At 42.9% G+C, this 15446-nt stretch overlaps 1 protein-coding gene across 3 annotated transcripts in view; it reads left to right on the forward strand.

The window, feature by feature from the left end:
- Il1rl2 (interleukin 1 receptor-like 2) overlaps window positions 1-15446 on the forward strand; it is a 38690-nt gene that overhangs the window by 732 nt on the left and 22512 nt on the right. For 2 of the 3 annotated variants that reach the window (XM_013522820.1, XM_013522822.1), the window contains exons 2-5: window positions 1209-1443; window positions 3343-3535; window positions 9718-9892; window positions 12536-12610. In XM_013522820.1, coding sequence (XP_013378274.1) covers window positions 1209-1443; window positions 3343-3535; window positions 9718-9892; window positions 12536-12610 — 678 coding nt within the window. The remainder of the gene's footprint in view (window positions 1-1208; window positions 1444-3342; window positions 3536-9717; window positions 9893-12535; window positions 12611-15446) is intronic. The other variant, XM_013522821.1, reaches the window with a different exon arrangement.

Below are 15446 nucleotides of genomic sequence, written 5' to 3' on the forward strand. Positions count from 1 at the left end.
GCCACCCGGCCGCTGCCCCCGACGGCCGGCAGGGTGCGCGCGCCGGCCCCGAAGGTCGCCGGCTGTGAGGAGGGGAAGTTAGCCCAAAGGCCGGGCCGCAGGCTGATCCTTAGGTAGCGCTTCCCGCGCCTCGGGGTTATCCGATGATCCAGGATCCAGGGGGGACGGAGGAAACCGCCGACAGAACGCAGTTCTGCGAAAAACTAAGCAACCTGGTAGAACGGACTGAGATGGCTTTTTGTTAAGGCGGAGAAACAGGTGCTGAGCATAAAAAACAGAACTAGGAGCCTCCTTTCGGAGGAGGGGGAGGGGAGGGAGGGAGGGAGGGAGGTGCAGGGGAGGGGTGGAGGGTGGAGATTCCATGAAAGACTAAAAATAGACATTCCATTCGCTCTAGCTGTACGCGGAGCCGTTTATAGCAGCACAACTCATAATAGCTCAGTCTTGGAGGCAGCCCGTACTTCCATCAGCAGAGGGGTGGATACAGAACGTGTGGTATTTACACACCGTGGAGCACTGCTCTGCCCTAAAGAAGGATACACGAGCTACTTGTAGGAAAATGGGTGCAGCTCGAGACCATAACGTTAAGTGAGATAAGTCAGACACACAAGATTAAATATTACATGGTTTCTCTTCTGTGAGAAACCCAAAGAATAAACAAACGAAAGAGCAAAATAAAAGATAAATAACAGGAAACGGGGAGGTCGGTCTTTTGCAAATGAGAAGAGGACCAAGAGGCGGGCAAGGGGAAGGAGCCAGAGAGAATTAATGTGCCATGTGCATGTACAAGTCACGGTGAATGTGAGCGCCGTGGGCTGGGGATTTAGCTCAGCGGCAAAAGCGCCTGCCTGGCAAGCGCAAGGTCGTGAGTTCGGTTCCCGGTACCGGAGAAAAACCAAAAAAACCGAACAAACAAACAAAAAAGAATGTGAGCACCACGCACCGCAGATGCGCACCCTCGAAGACGAAAAGAATAGGAAGGAAAGCGGGGAATCCCTGGCGGGGCTGTGAGAGGGCGCCAAGGGAGCGCAGCGCTGTGGATGCAGTTCAAGAACGTGGAATTCTGCTTACTCCCAGCCTAAGGAGACTCCCGGGTGAAATTATAATTTGGCCAGAAAGCTGAAGAGGAGTTTATTAACATGACCAATACACAAGACTTGCGTTTCCTTCCCAGGCTCACTGTGCTTGTTTCGTCCTCGTTTGACCAGGTGCGTGCAAGGATCACACAACGATCAAGGAGGTCCTTGCAGCTGACCAGCCTTTTGCTTTTAACTGTTCAGCCCCTTCCCTGACTTTTGGGGACGTGAATGTGACGTGGTACAAAGCGCCCAGCAGCACCCCGCTCTCCAGGAACATAAGGTGGAGAGTTCACCAGGAGCGGACCTGGCTGCTGTTTCTTCCTCTGAGAGCAGAGGACTCCGGGATGTACCAGTGTGTTATAAAGTAAGTTTCTCATCTAAAGTAGGATGGAATCCATCTCCCTCTGTATCTGTCTTTTAAGAGCATTTGCAATGAACCTAGAAAACGCAGTGAGACAATATGGCATAGGTTTATAGTTGTGATAAAATGATTTCTAATGAGCACGTTTGAAATGCCTTGACTAGGTAATAGATTTAAATCGACTTTAAATAGATTTGTACACCATTTTAGGACACGAAATGCATCTTTTACCCTTGAAATTTTGCTTCACGACAGGCCAGCTTATGAAGTGTGTTGATACCAATGTGCCTGCTGCTATCTTTCTTGGAAGTGCTGGTGACAGGCGGCACATGCAGGGTGGGGTGGGGTCGGGCTTCTTGGGGACTCTTTCATGAGGAATCTGCTTTCAGGAAGCATGGTGCCAGCTCAAACCCCGCGCCAGGCCCTGCGCTGGGAGCTGGTGTCACTGAGTTCCGGGGCTTGTCGGGCCTTTTGCGTTGCTTTCAGCGTTTGGATATTGGAAGTAAAGTTGGTGGGAGGCAGCCAAGCCAGGAGGGGACTGTGCTCACTGGAAAGCACATGTCCTGCCACGGGTAGTTGTCTGCTTCAGTGTGTGTGTGTGTGTGTGTGTGTGTGTGTGTGTGTGTGACTATTCAACTTGTAAAACTCTGTGAGAGCTGCATAAAACACATCCCTGGGCTAAATTTGGCCCAAGGGCCACAATTTTATCATACTAATTTACATGACCTTTACAAATTATTTGACCTTTATGAGCCTCAGTTTTCTTATCTGTGAACTGGAAGCAATCCTGGCTGCATACTGATGAAATAGAAATACACAGAGCTCCTGGATGAAGCAGCTACTCCATTCTGTCTCTTATTTTGGGCCCAGAAGGCCCCTTTCTGTGTCTCAGAGTGGCTCATGGTCCCACTTGGAGTCCTGCCAGATTCCTGGCTTTCATCCATCCGGCAGACTTGGTGTGCAGAATGACTTACTGATTGTGCAGGTCAGTGATAGCAAACCTTTTAGAGCTTTCAGTGATAACAAACAGCCCGCTGTGGCATGCGTGCCGCAGATGTGTCACCTTTGGTGGACTGTGAATTATTAACTGGAGCTGGAGATCATATATCAGTAAATCCATTTGCATGTTAGAACTGGGTTTAAATATTTCAGTCTGGGAGCTCTGAAATGAAAAGGAATCATCTTTCGTAGCCATTACACCAAGGCACTGTGTGCCGAGGCAGAAAACAAGCATGGATCCTCCAGATGTGATGTATACTCAGTAAAGGGTACATTTCCACTTTAAAATAATTTCAGACTTACATAAAGTTTGAGAAATAACATAGCAAGCTCCTGTCTATCCTTTACCTAGATTTTTCATTTTAAAGTAAAAATTTTCCATTTTCCTTACAATTTTCTGTTTCCATATATGCAGGTCTCTCTATTTTTTTTACCTGAAGCCATTTCAGTTGTACACATCGTACCCATCTTATTGCTTAAGGATGCAATGTATACTTCCTATCAACAAGAACGTTCTCTAACCTGGTCACAGTGCAGTAATCCCACCCAGGAAACTCAGGCCCTGGATAGCACTTTCCTCTGTAGTTTGTGTTTGAGTTGTGTCAGTGGTTCCCTCAATGACTCATGTAATTTTTTCCTTACCAGGACAGATCTTGTACTGTATTTGGTTCTGTAAATATAGTTGGCCACATTCCTTTTGCTCTCTTGGCTAAGGTGGCCCCTGTGGAAACCCCATGTGTCTCTCCTGATGGATGCGTTGTTGGCTGTGTGTTGTTCTGTGTGAGGCAGGTGGTTTGTACCATGCCTTGAGTGTGACTTGGACAGATGTGAAGAGAAACAGAATTGCTTGGGTTTTTGATTGCATAAGAGTGTATGGGGTTTCACGCTGCGATTTTCTCACAGGAACTTCAAGAGTTGCTGCAGAATACACGTTAACATCACTGTTGTAAAGAGCTACTCTTGTGTCCACTCCGGAAGCAGCTCGGCAAATTTATCCGATCTCAATCAAATATTATACCTTAACAACTCTGGCAGTCTGCAATGTTACCTGGAGTTCCCAGACAGTTGTGTTTTGGGTCCCATCAGGTGGTACAAGGTAAGAAAAAAAATTCTGTTGATACCTTTTCTCCTCTTTTCAAAACTCTATTTATTGTTTTCTAGGTCAAGTTGGATTTTTAAGGGGAAATTTGGTGAAGAGATTTGTGTGCCTAACATTTGTTAGTTTTAGCTATTGATAACATTACCCCACTAATTATTCCTTATTTGAAGCTTATTGGTACTATTTGTACCCCCTTCCAATTGCCCTTATTTTGAGGGCTGTTCTCTTCCTGCCCGATATTAATTAGCTTGTTGGAATGGCTACTCTCTGACAGTGGTCCAGTAATTAAGATTATACAAAGCCACCTCCTGGAAATCCCATCATGCCTTTGTCTGTGCCTGGTGCTGTTCGTCTCTGATCCCGTGCGGGTTTCCAGCCCTTCCTCTGTACACACACACAGCCTCCTCCTACATCTTCCGCTCACTCCTCCAGTCTGTGCTGACACACAGACGGCTCCCCACAGCTGGCCCACCTGAGACAGAGGCTTCCCCGCCCCACCCGTGAGTGCCGTCCAGGCCCACGGTCCGGGTCACGAGTTTTCTTTATGGGATTTATACAAACACCTTACTTTTTTGTCGAGCAAGTTTTGTTTTCCCAGAAGTTGCCACTACCTTAGAGGTCTCCTCTATGCTGACAAGCTGTCATCTCTTCTTTTTTATTGTCTTTTTCACAGTAAGGTTGACTTTTAGTCCCTCTGTGTGTACAGTCTCTTCCTCTCTCTCTCACACGCAGGTACCTGATTCATTTCATGAAAGACTGGTCAGTTCCAGCACCCTTTCCAGAAGTCCATGTTTGGCTTTGTTGATCTTCTCTGTTGCATGTGTCCTACGCATTTAGGTTGTTTCCAGTTTCCTCTGTTACAAGAATGTGGAAATGAGTGTCCCATATCTGTCCTGTTGTGCATCTTTGCTGGGCTTGAGCTCCTCGCAGGTACCAATGGTCCACTGGGCCTGGGGTTTCTAGTGAGAGTGACCACGTTTTCTGTGTTTACTGTCCATTTCTGAATCCTCTTCTGTACTACCCACTGCATCTTCGGCTATAATGCTTTTCTCACTTTTTCTTATTGACTTGTAGGAGATTTTATGTATTTCTATGTCTTGGATAACAGTGTTTGGCATGGATTGAAAGAGTCTTTTCCTTGATGTGTAATGTATACATGAAAATACATCACTCAGAAGCAGACAAGCCTGGTGGATTATCAGGAATAGGATATATCTTCTAATTACCCTTTCCCATCAAGGTCGAGACATAAATTACATGGGAGCCTGCTCACCTCTGCTGTCCTGTGAAAACTATTCTCAACTTATTCCCAAAGATAACCACTTTCCTGATGTATACCGTCACACATTAGATTTGCACTGTTTAGATTCTGTTTAATTTGGATGATATTTTGCATAGAATTTTGTGTGTAGCTTCCCTGGATCAATAGTGAACTGGTGAGAGTTGCCTGGCTCCTCCATGGTCATTGCTGTATAGTATCTCATCATCATCATCAGACTTTTGTGTTGTTTCCGATTTGGGGGTATTATAAGTAAAGCTGATACATACTTTTTGGTTCACTTATGCATATAATTTTATGGGGAATTTTATATAAGAATGAAGTGGTTGGGTAATAGGCAAGGTGCTCAAAATTTATAGAAAGTGGCAAACTGATTTTCAAATTGGTGTGCCAATTTATAGTTCCATCAACAGCGAGTAAGAGTTATTTTTATTCCTGTATCTGATACCATATGGTATTTTTAGTCTTTGTCTATATGTGTGGTGCTGGGGACTAAACCCAGGGCCTTGGGTATGCCAGGAAAGTGCTCTACCACTGAACCACACACCACACCCTCAGTCCTAGTATTTTTAGCTTCTGCCAGTAGATGCCTAAGCAGTTGTGTCCTACTTTGGTTTCAATTAACATTTCCCTGATAAATGATAGTGTTGATCTGTTTAAGTTTGTGTATTGGCCATTAGATATGAGCGCGTGTGTGTATGTGTGTAATACTTTCTATGGAGTGCTTGTGGAAGTATTTCGTCTGTTTTCCTACTTGGTTGTCTCACCTAGAGGTTCTCAAACTTTTTCTGTAAAGAGCTAAATAGCAAAGATTTTGGGCAATGCAGGCCAGATAGTCTGTTTCAGTGATGCAATTCTGTTTGGTAGCAGTTGTAGGTGGAGTGGAAATGCACGGGGGATGGGTGTGTTCCCATAACATTTTGTTTACACAAAAGAGTGGTGACCTGCATGTGGCCTGTGGAGAGTTTGAGCCTCTTTTCTACTTCTTGTTGATTTACAGCAACTCTTTGCATACTTGGGTGTCAGTAACCCTAGTCTTTGCTCTTTTTGTTCTTGTAATTAGTCTTCATGTTTCCTAACTTTAATGTAGTCTAATTTATTAATTTTTCCTTTCTGATGAGAGGTTTTTGTGAACTGTTTAAGAACCTTTTCCTGTCTCAAAGTTTTTCCCATATTACCTTTGAGACATTTTGTTGTTTCCTTTTCTGTTGGTATTTAAGTATGTGGTGTTGCATAGGTTCAGTTTAATCTTTTCATGTACAGATTTATAGTTTCTCTACCTACATTGCTGCACATGCTCTGATGGCTTAAATGCAATTGCTATTTGCATGTGGTCAGTTTCTGAACCCTCAGTGGTGTTTTGTTCCACTTGGTTAGCCACGTTAATTATTGTGGCATTAGGTAATGCCAGTTTTATAATGAACTTGTTAATTTTCACAAAAAGACTTCTGAAATCTTGATTGCAATTTTACTGGGTTTATATGTCAGTCTAGATGTGTGAACTTCTTTTTACCTGTTGTCCTTCTCCCTTGAGATTATCTTATCTGTTGCAGTCCTTTAAATTTTCATGTGAGTTTTAGAGTCTGTGTGTCAGTTTTCACAAAAATTATATTTCAAATTTTAACTGTGTTCCGTTATTAAATTTAGCAGAGGTGGATATCTTTATAATTTCAAGTCTTGTAAATTGTAAATGTATCCTTCCATTTTATTTTCTTTGATTTCTCACAAGCACATTTTATAATTTTTGCTAGATATCTTACTCATGTCCTGTTAGAAATCTAATAATTTCCTGGGAAATTGAGGTTTTCTGGTAATATTACAATGGTATGCTTTTTGTATTTTTATGCTCCGTTTGTTGCTGGTATGTGGAAACACAATTCATTTTTGTACATTGTTCTTACCTCTAGCAACCTCGGTAAACTCATTTCTTTACTTTAATAATTGAACTGTAGACTCTTGGATTTCCTAGATACACAGTCACATTTGCAGGTTAAGGGCAGTTTTATTTCTTCCATTTTTAGCATTGTAACTTCATGTCTTCTCCCTTCTTTGTTTTGCAAGCTGGTATCTCCAGAACACTTTGGACGCTATTGCCCGTCTGGCGTTATCTCTCTAGTTCAATGCTATTACTGCTCTAGAATTGTTATTTGCCACTATATAAATTGCTACCCAGATGTAGCAGTCACAGTCTTTTGTGTCATTATACTGAAGCAAAAACTTTCACCATTTTACCATTACAATGATGTGTAAGATATTAAGAAATACTCTATCAATTTAGGCAACTTTCCCTAGTATATTTGTATGTTTATTATGAATTGGTGTTAAATTTTATAAAATATCTTTTTGACTTTTCACATAATTTTTCTTTTTATTTGACATGTTGTGTAACAAGAATTGTTTTCTGACTGTTATATAAATTTTGTATTCCTGGAATAACTCAACTTGCTATGTAGCCCTTTTACTTCATTGCCAGATTTGGTTTGCTAACTTTTGTTTCACATTTTGCTCCTGCGTGATGAATGATACTAGTATGTAACTTTTGTTTCTTATTATATCCTTGTCAGATTTTGATATGAGTAATTTTTGGCCTTGTAAAATAAGTGGAATTAAGTTTTATTTTTCTTTTTTCTAGAAATGTTTAAGATTAGTTTTATTTTTTATTTGCTTTTAGGGTGTCATGGTGCCAGCTGGCACCGGAACGTTCATTAAGGGAAAGTTTTAGGTTACGTATTCATTATCCGCAGTAGTTAAAGAACTAATCAGAGTCGCTGCTTCTTGTAGCATTTTAGCATGTTGTGCTTACGTGGAATTGTTGTTTCACCTGTTAATTGCTAAATTATTGAGATGAAAGTCTGAAATTGTACTCTTGCTGTCTTTTTGGCATTCACAGGTTGGTTGTGAGTTTTCCCTTTTCATTTTAGTGTCATATATTTCTGCTTTCTCTCTGTTAATTATTCTTCCTAAGCATTTATCAGTTTTACTAGCGCTTTTAAAGTGCTAGTTTTAGGCTTTGTTTGATTCAAATTATTGTTCTTTTGGTCCTTTCTTTCTGTCTCTACTGTCCAGTTTTACTCAGGCTCTACTTAGCCTTAATCTGTGGCAATAGCATTGCTTCTTGATCATTAGATTGGCCGTGTTGTAATCTTTCCTTATGCATCAGTTGATCATCTTGGTTTTCCTATCCCTAAAGCTTCAGGTATCCAACCCGTCTTTACGGTTTTCTGGCTGGACCCTGAGCTGTCTCATTAGTTTTATCTCCATTGGTCTTTCCTATCCCTGCACCTTAGCCACAGTGCTCTGGGGTATTTTGTATCCCTGGAACACTGTACATGCTGGGTTATGAGTGTTCTTCTGAGCTCTTGGACTATAAGAGACATTCAAATATTGGCTGCTATTATTATTCATATTTTAATTTTGAATTTTGGCAGTGAGACGTTGGCCCCCAAATTTTAAAATGAAAATCGAGTCTTGTAGAGTTTAATGCCCCAGTGGATGAGAACAGGGGCCGTCCAAGTCACTGCCACTGAATGGCCTTTAGGTAGCAAGTCCAAACATTGATATGAGTAAATGTTTGCCTATCACAAAGGGAAGAACAAGTCCATCAGAAGTGGGTGAATAGTTACTGTTTTTCTATTTGGTGGGCAATTGTCCAATGATAACCTGGTTTCCCCTGTAGGGTACTTACAGGGAGACAGTGTAGGACTTCTAGGCAGTCACTGTGTGCATTGTAAATAAACACTCATTCTGGCCATATTCGCTGAGTTCCGTCCTGTCCCATGAGCTTATTCACAGGGCTCTGGGGTGGATGGTGGGGTCTGGTTGCGAACTGAATCATGGTTGGCTAAGGGAAGGGAGCTCAACACTTGTGCAGTGACTGTTTCATTTCATCAGGGTGTGTGTGTTTGTGTTATGCATTAGATTGTGAGTCTCCTGAGGACAGCACTGTCTTCCCCCATGGTGCTGGGAAAGACAGGAACACAGGTGTTGGACTGAGGAGGCACACTTGGCCGGCCGGGCAGGTGCTCTCAGGTGCTCTGCGGAGTGGAATAGGACAGAGGAGCGGGCGGGGCCCATGAACAGCAGGTGTGGGACCAGCACGAGTGTGTGAGCTTCTGAGAGGCTGACAGTGGGGAGTCCAGCCTCTGGATGCTGGCTGAGGAGGACAAGCGGAAAAGGCGTTCTTGAGCTGAACTGGTCTTCGTGTTGGCTGGCTTTGAGGCTGCTCCTTGCCAACGCAGTGGGTGATGTGAGATGCCATAGGTCACCTTCTCTCTGCAACCTGGTTGCTGCTCAGGCCTCCACGTAGGATGCAGGTGAAGAGTTATTTTGGATTCTGTAAATTAAAACCCCAACCGGTGGAGAAGCTGTTTTTGGGGCTGCAACATGGTAGAAGCAGCCGGGACTCACCTGGGCTGGTGGGAGTCGGGTAGAGATTGGCCACGTGGTGGGAACATTCCTGCCTGTTCTTGCCCTCCTGACAAGACCCTGTGTGACTCGGCCCCATAAAGTATTCTTTGTCAACATCTGTAGACGATGTTGTATAGATACAAATATAGATTCCATATATAGAGAGATCACACACACGTGCATGCACACACACACACAGACTGAGCAAGGGATTGTTTTCTCCATCCATCCATCCATCCATCCATATCTATCATATCTGTCTATCTATCTATCATCTGTCTATCTATCTATCTATCTATCTATCTATCTATCTATCTATCTATCTTCTTATCTACCTACCTACCTATCAACAACCTTCTGCGTAGATGGTAAATAACAAAGTCTAGGGAGCACAAGATTTCTTGTCTCCCTGTAGTTCATAGGCTGGAGGTAACTAGGAGTCCAACTAGTATGCCCAAATACTCATTGACTGGAATGCTTTATTGAAATTTAGGACTGTAAAGAGATTACCAGGGAGCAACAGAAGTTTGTTCCTTCGGGAAAGAAGCTTTTTGTGTACAATGTGTCTGCAGAGGACGAGGGGAACTACACATGCACAGCCAAGCTGACGCACCTGGGGAATCCAGGGAATCCATATGAGGTTCTAAAGAGGATCACTGTGAGCATCAGTAAGTATGTACACACCTGTCACTGCCTTCCTGTCCTTTCGGGTGAACTGGCTGGTTTCATGTTGTGGGCAGAAATGACCTGGACCTTGATTTTCCCCAAAATTGGCAAAATCTCAAATTAGTCACTGTTTGATCAGAAGGTAAGAACAAGGAGGCAGGAGGGCTTGAGCAGCTGAATTTTCCCATCTCAGAAAAGAGCACTCAAAACGCTTGGTTTGTTTGTGCTCAGAAAGTGAAGTCATGGGTGTAGGGCTGTCGTTCAGTGTGTGGCAGATGTTACTGTGATCCTGTTGTCCTCAACCTGCACTGTGGTAGGTTTCAATGGCCATCCCAGCGCTGACCTCCCCTGGCTCTGGCTTTAAATGATCCAAGGTGTCTGACGTGGTTCTGGGAGACCCATTTCCCATGAGGCTCTGGTTACCAACCCAGGATGGACAGTTCTCCTGAACGCATGTTCTGCAGATTTCAAAGGCAAATCCTATGGGTAGAAGAAACTAAGGTAGCCAGACCGCTTCATTCTCCAGAGGCCGAGGAGAGAGCAACTCAGGGAAGTTCACAGCGCTTCCTGGTGTGGACACAGGGCGAGAAGTCTCCTGCACCCAGGCAGGCACTTTCCCTTCTAGATAGCTGGGCCAGGGACTTCTCTGTGTCCACAGCCTTTGCTTGCTCTTCAGTAGACAGTTGTTTCTGTACCTGCTCATTCAAGGGACAGAAGTTTGTCAATAATTCCCAGTACTGGGTATCTCACTAGTGCCTGGTGCTGTCACCTGGAGGGGTCCAGACAGCCGTGGCTTCCCAAGAGGCTGGGGTCTCCCAGTCAAGCCATGGTCAATGGTGGATCCTGGCCCCTGTGCCTGGCCACAGATCTGTTTATTGACTGTTTATTGTCACTTCTGCAATGCTCTATTTGCATATGGGCAGCTGGGAGAGTTTTTGGAAGGGTGGAATTTGTAAGGCAGAACGAAGGAGACCATGCGTCCAACAGTCTACATTTTATGCTTGTTCAAACACTTGTTCGTGATCCGTTATCTGGCAAGCATTATTGTTAGGTCATGGTAATGAAAAAACTTAAGAAAAAACAGCAAACAAACAAAACCCATTTGTTTCATCTGTACAGAAACTCCTGGCTTGGTAAGAATGAATCCAGAGGTTTAGAGGGATCATTTTAGCATCATGTGCTAGGACCTGGAGGAACAGAAAAGACTTCAAAGGGGTCATGGGGTGGCCAGTGGGTGATCTGGAAGGCTTCTGAGTGGACACAGTTCTCAGCAGCATTTGGGAGGATGGATAATCTTGACCTCCATGCAAAGACAATGACAAGGGGTCACTGGGCAGAGAGAACGGAGTAAGGCAAAGGTGTGAATGTGTCCAGCTCTGTGGCTTATGTTGGATGTGTTGCAGATCTCAGTAGAGCATGGCAGTTGTGAGATGGGGGAGGGAGGCACGGTGCTGAATAAGGGCTAGTTCAGGGGGCATCACCATGTGGCCCCCCAAAGGTCCCAGGTGGGTGCACCTGTGATAAAAGAAGTGAGCCTTGGGATGGTGTGAAGCAGGAGAGATTAAAGAGGGTATGGATGTGGGAGGCCATGCAGAGGCTGCTCTGATCCCAGGAGAGTCTGGGAGGCTGCACTCTGTGGGAGACCGTGGAGATTTCTTCTTCACTTGGTCCTCTAGGGATCCTTCACTGGGTCCAGGTCCTGTGCTAGGCACGGAGAGGGTACAGGGATAAGGAAAACTGAAGCCTGTGGTCCGAGAGGGTGGCGAGGCAGAGGTGAGTGCCGATCCCCTAGTGAGAGGCGTCCTCACTGGGGGGTGAGCCAGCGTAATGAGGGAAAGGGAAACCTGAGATCAAGCGGACAACCCAGGGACTCCTGGATTTTCCATGTGTGATCTACTGAGCAGAGGTCCGTTGACTAGCTGGTGGTAACTTGTCTTGGGGAGTGCCGAACTGGAATAGTCTGTGGGCTATCCAGATGTTTTGGCCACTACAGACACCACGTGTTTCTGGATGTTTTCCAGCTTCTCTCAACTTTTCCACATCCCACCCCAATTATATGAGGAATACGGGACTGAGCAAGTGTGCCAGATTTTGGTGGCTAAATGGGGTAGGGAAGGAGAGGAAAAGGACTAGGCAATACAAAGAGGCCATGGTAAAGTTGGAGGTGCTGGAGTGAAAGAGCTGAAGAATAAGGAAGAGGGAATAATAGAACAACATGGAAATTCAGGGCTGGAGGAGGGAACTCAAAAGAACAGCAAGTTCAGGTCATCGTCTCTTCCCATCTCGGAACTCTTCCAGAGCTTGGCTTAGAGCCAGAGCTTGGAAGATATATTTATGTTCTCAAGTCATGAAATTTTATTATAGCATCCTGTTGGTTTACATTTAAACCAGATAGATAATGGCTGAAGTGAACTTTCTTGCCAGCTGAGTTTCTAGTTTCTTTCCTTCCCCGCTCCCCCAGCAACTCAGTAATTTCATCTTGAAAGAACATGCACTTATGGAGTGGTGCTTCGCCACATCATGGATCTTCTTTTCTTGACCCGTGTTTATTGAAAGTCTATAATGCTTCACAGGATTGTGTTAAAGTATTTGGGAATGCATCGTATGTGATTCTAACGTAATTTCCTATGGGTGTGATTTCTCAGGAGAGAGTGGTAGACCTGGAGGAAGAATCCCTACGATCACTTATCCCAAGAATAATTCCATTGAAGTACGACTTGGTGAGTAAAGCAAGGAGAGTCATTGGCATCCCCCCGGGCAGGCTTATCACAGCCGCATATTCAAGTGAGTGTTTTGAATTTCAAGGTGAAGACAAATCTCATACAGGTCTGGTTTCCAGCTTTGGACGTACCTGAGTTTAGCAGGAAAGTCACTGAGATAAAAATTAAGAAAACTTGAAACATAGGGGAGACGGAACACTGGGGTTCTGGCCCTGAGCATGATTATGCTGTTTATGGACAGGGAATAAAAACGTAAAACTGATTTCTGAAAAAGACAAAGCATAAAATAAAACTACTGCTAAAAAAGGTCAGGAATTCTGGGTTGTTAGCTCCTACTGGAAAGAATATTAAAGGAGAAGGGGAAATGATCATGTTATATCCTTTATGTAGAAAAAGATCAAAAATATTGTCCCCATTTTGAGATCTAAGTAGAGAAAAAGAAGTTCAAATTAGTTTTTGAAACTTTTTTTATTGTTGTTTTGAGACAGGGTCTCGCTATGCAGTTCGGGCTGGCCTTAAACTCACTTTGTAACCCAGGCTGGTCTCTAACTTGCAACGATCCTCCTGCCTCAGCCTCCCAAGTGCTGGGATTACAGGAGTGGGCCACCACGTCTAGCCCCAGTTTTTAAAACTTAAACAGAGTCACCAGTAAAATAAAACATGTCAAATATCTTCCAAAAAAATCTAAGCAAAGTCTCTGTTAAATATGGCTATTCAGGGGCTGGGGATTTAGCTCAGCAGCACAGAGCCTGCCTGTCAAGCGCAAGGTCATGAGTTTGATTCCCGGTACCGGAGGGAGGGGTGAAATAGCTATTCAGATTGAATCAAATATTAAAATCCAGTTAGGATTTTATAAATCTAGTTACATACTTTTCCCCCCAAAGGCGCATATGTAAAAATCCATTATCTAAAGGATTAAAGAAAATTGTGTGAGGTATTATTTGCAAAAATGATACCAAAAAAGTAAATGACAAATTAGATCACCTTATACTAATGGAAATTACAGTACTGCCCCAAATACAAATTTGTATGTATCAAATATCAGTTCATCAAAATATGTAAAGCTAAGAGTCCCATTTGAAATACCAGAGTAATACAGTAAGACAATAGAGTTGGCTCAGTTGTGTTGGAAAGTATTAGTATGGTATGGTATTAACAGATTTAACAAGTAAATAAGAATCTAAAACATTTGATTAATGTAGTAAGAATAACGTGTTTAGTAGATGACTCATAAACATCTGTGAAAATGACAGCAGTAAAAGAGGAAGTTGTACAAACCACATGGTACAACCACAATGTTGTAAATGTACAAATGTAGAACTCAAGTCAAAACAATGAAAAAAAATCTCGTTCAGCATGTGAGGTGCTGGTTTATTATTATGCTTGACTTCATTGTAACCACAATGTAAACTTATACCAAAAAAGCACATTATACCTTATAAATATATAGTTAATGTCAGTTAAAATTTTTAAAAATTAAAAACTTAAACAACCACTAATTTGTCTTCTAATCATTTATCTTCCTTGGTTTGAAATAAAACTGAAGCCATAGTAGAGACTATTTAGAAATAATGACAGAAGCTGGGTGTGGTGGTGCACAGTTACAATCCCAGCACTCAGGAGGCCGAGGCAGGAGGATTGCCGCAAGTTTGAAGCCAGCCTGGGCTACATAGTGAGTTCAAGGTCAGCCTAAACTACACAACAAAGCCTTGTCTCAAAGCAAAACAAAACAAAATAAAACAAAAAAAGAAAAGAAATAATGACAATAACAATACTTCAAGTTCAACTTCATGGCATGTGACCAATACACTAGGCAAGTTTCTATCTTTAAATACGACTACAAGTAAGTGTAGAAATAATTAAAATGTATGATAACCATTTAACTCTCTCTCTAAGAAAGAAACTAGACAACAAAAAGTAGAAAATAATGAATTTAGAGGAAAAAACCCAGTAGAACGATGAGTCGTGTAAACTGGTATAGGGGTAGAAGAGTTGAGGAATGAAGGTGAGGGGGGAAAGATAAACTTCTAGCAACTTAATCTCCCGCAGGCAGAGAAACTCAAATATAAGGCTCAGAAACCCGAAAACTTGTAAAACAACAAATGCTATGGAGCTGAAATCTGTTTAACAAGCCCCTGTGGCTATGTTTGTAGAAGTCCTTTAAGCTTTCAAGGAACAGAATGCCCATAACGTAGATATTAGGTGCATAACACTCACCTTGTCGATGCTTTTATAGGTTTCAAAGATGCACAGAAAGACGTTTGCCTGTTACATTTCTCAGTTGACTTTGTTCCCCACACCGCCTCTCCTGGCTGACAATTTATCCGGTGTATTTAGACAATTAAAAACTAGGATTCTTTTTCTTTTCAGCCTGAGGGCTGAACCCACAGCTTTCATGCTGAGCTGTATACTCAGCCTTTTTTATTATTTGCTTGGAGACCGAGTCTTGCTAAATAGTACAGGTGAGACTTGAACTTGTGATCCTCCTGCCTCAGCTCCCAAGGTGCTGGGATTACCGGCATGTGCCACCATGCCAGAGTAAAAAAGCAGGAGTCTTTAAGCAGGAAGATAAACATATATTTTTAAATGATCTATGGGCAGGTATGTAGAAATTTTAAGAAAAATATCTAAAATGCTGTAATCACTAGCAGTTGTTTAGTAAGGCTTATTTTAGTACAAAATCAACTTTCGAAGTCAATAATATCTTTACATGTGTGAAATAGCAGGATAGTAACTTGATATGCACATGCTGTCCAGGGCCTTGTTAATTATGTCACTAGACTGCATAAAGCCGGTTTTCACTTGAGATGCAGCTCATAAGCAATTACTTATTGGC

This window comes from Chinchilla lanigera, unplaced genomic scaffold, assembly GCF_000276665.1.
Source record: "Chinchilla lanigera isolate Chin_1 unplaced genomic scaffold, ChiLan1.0 scaffold00069, whole genome shotgun sequence".
NCBI lineage: Eukaryota > Metazoa > Chordata > Mammalia > Rodentia > Chinchillidae > Chinchilla > Chinchilla lanigera.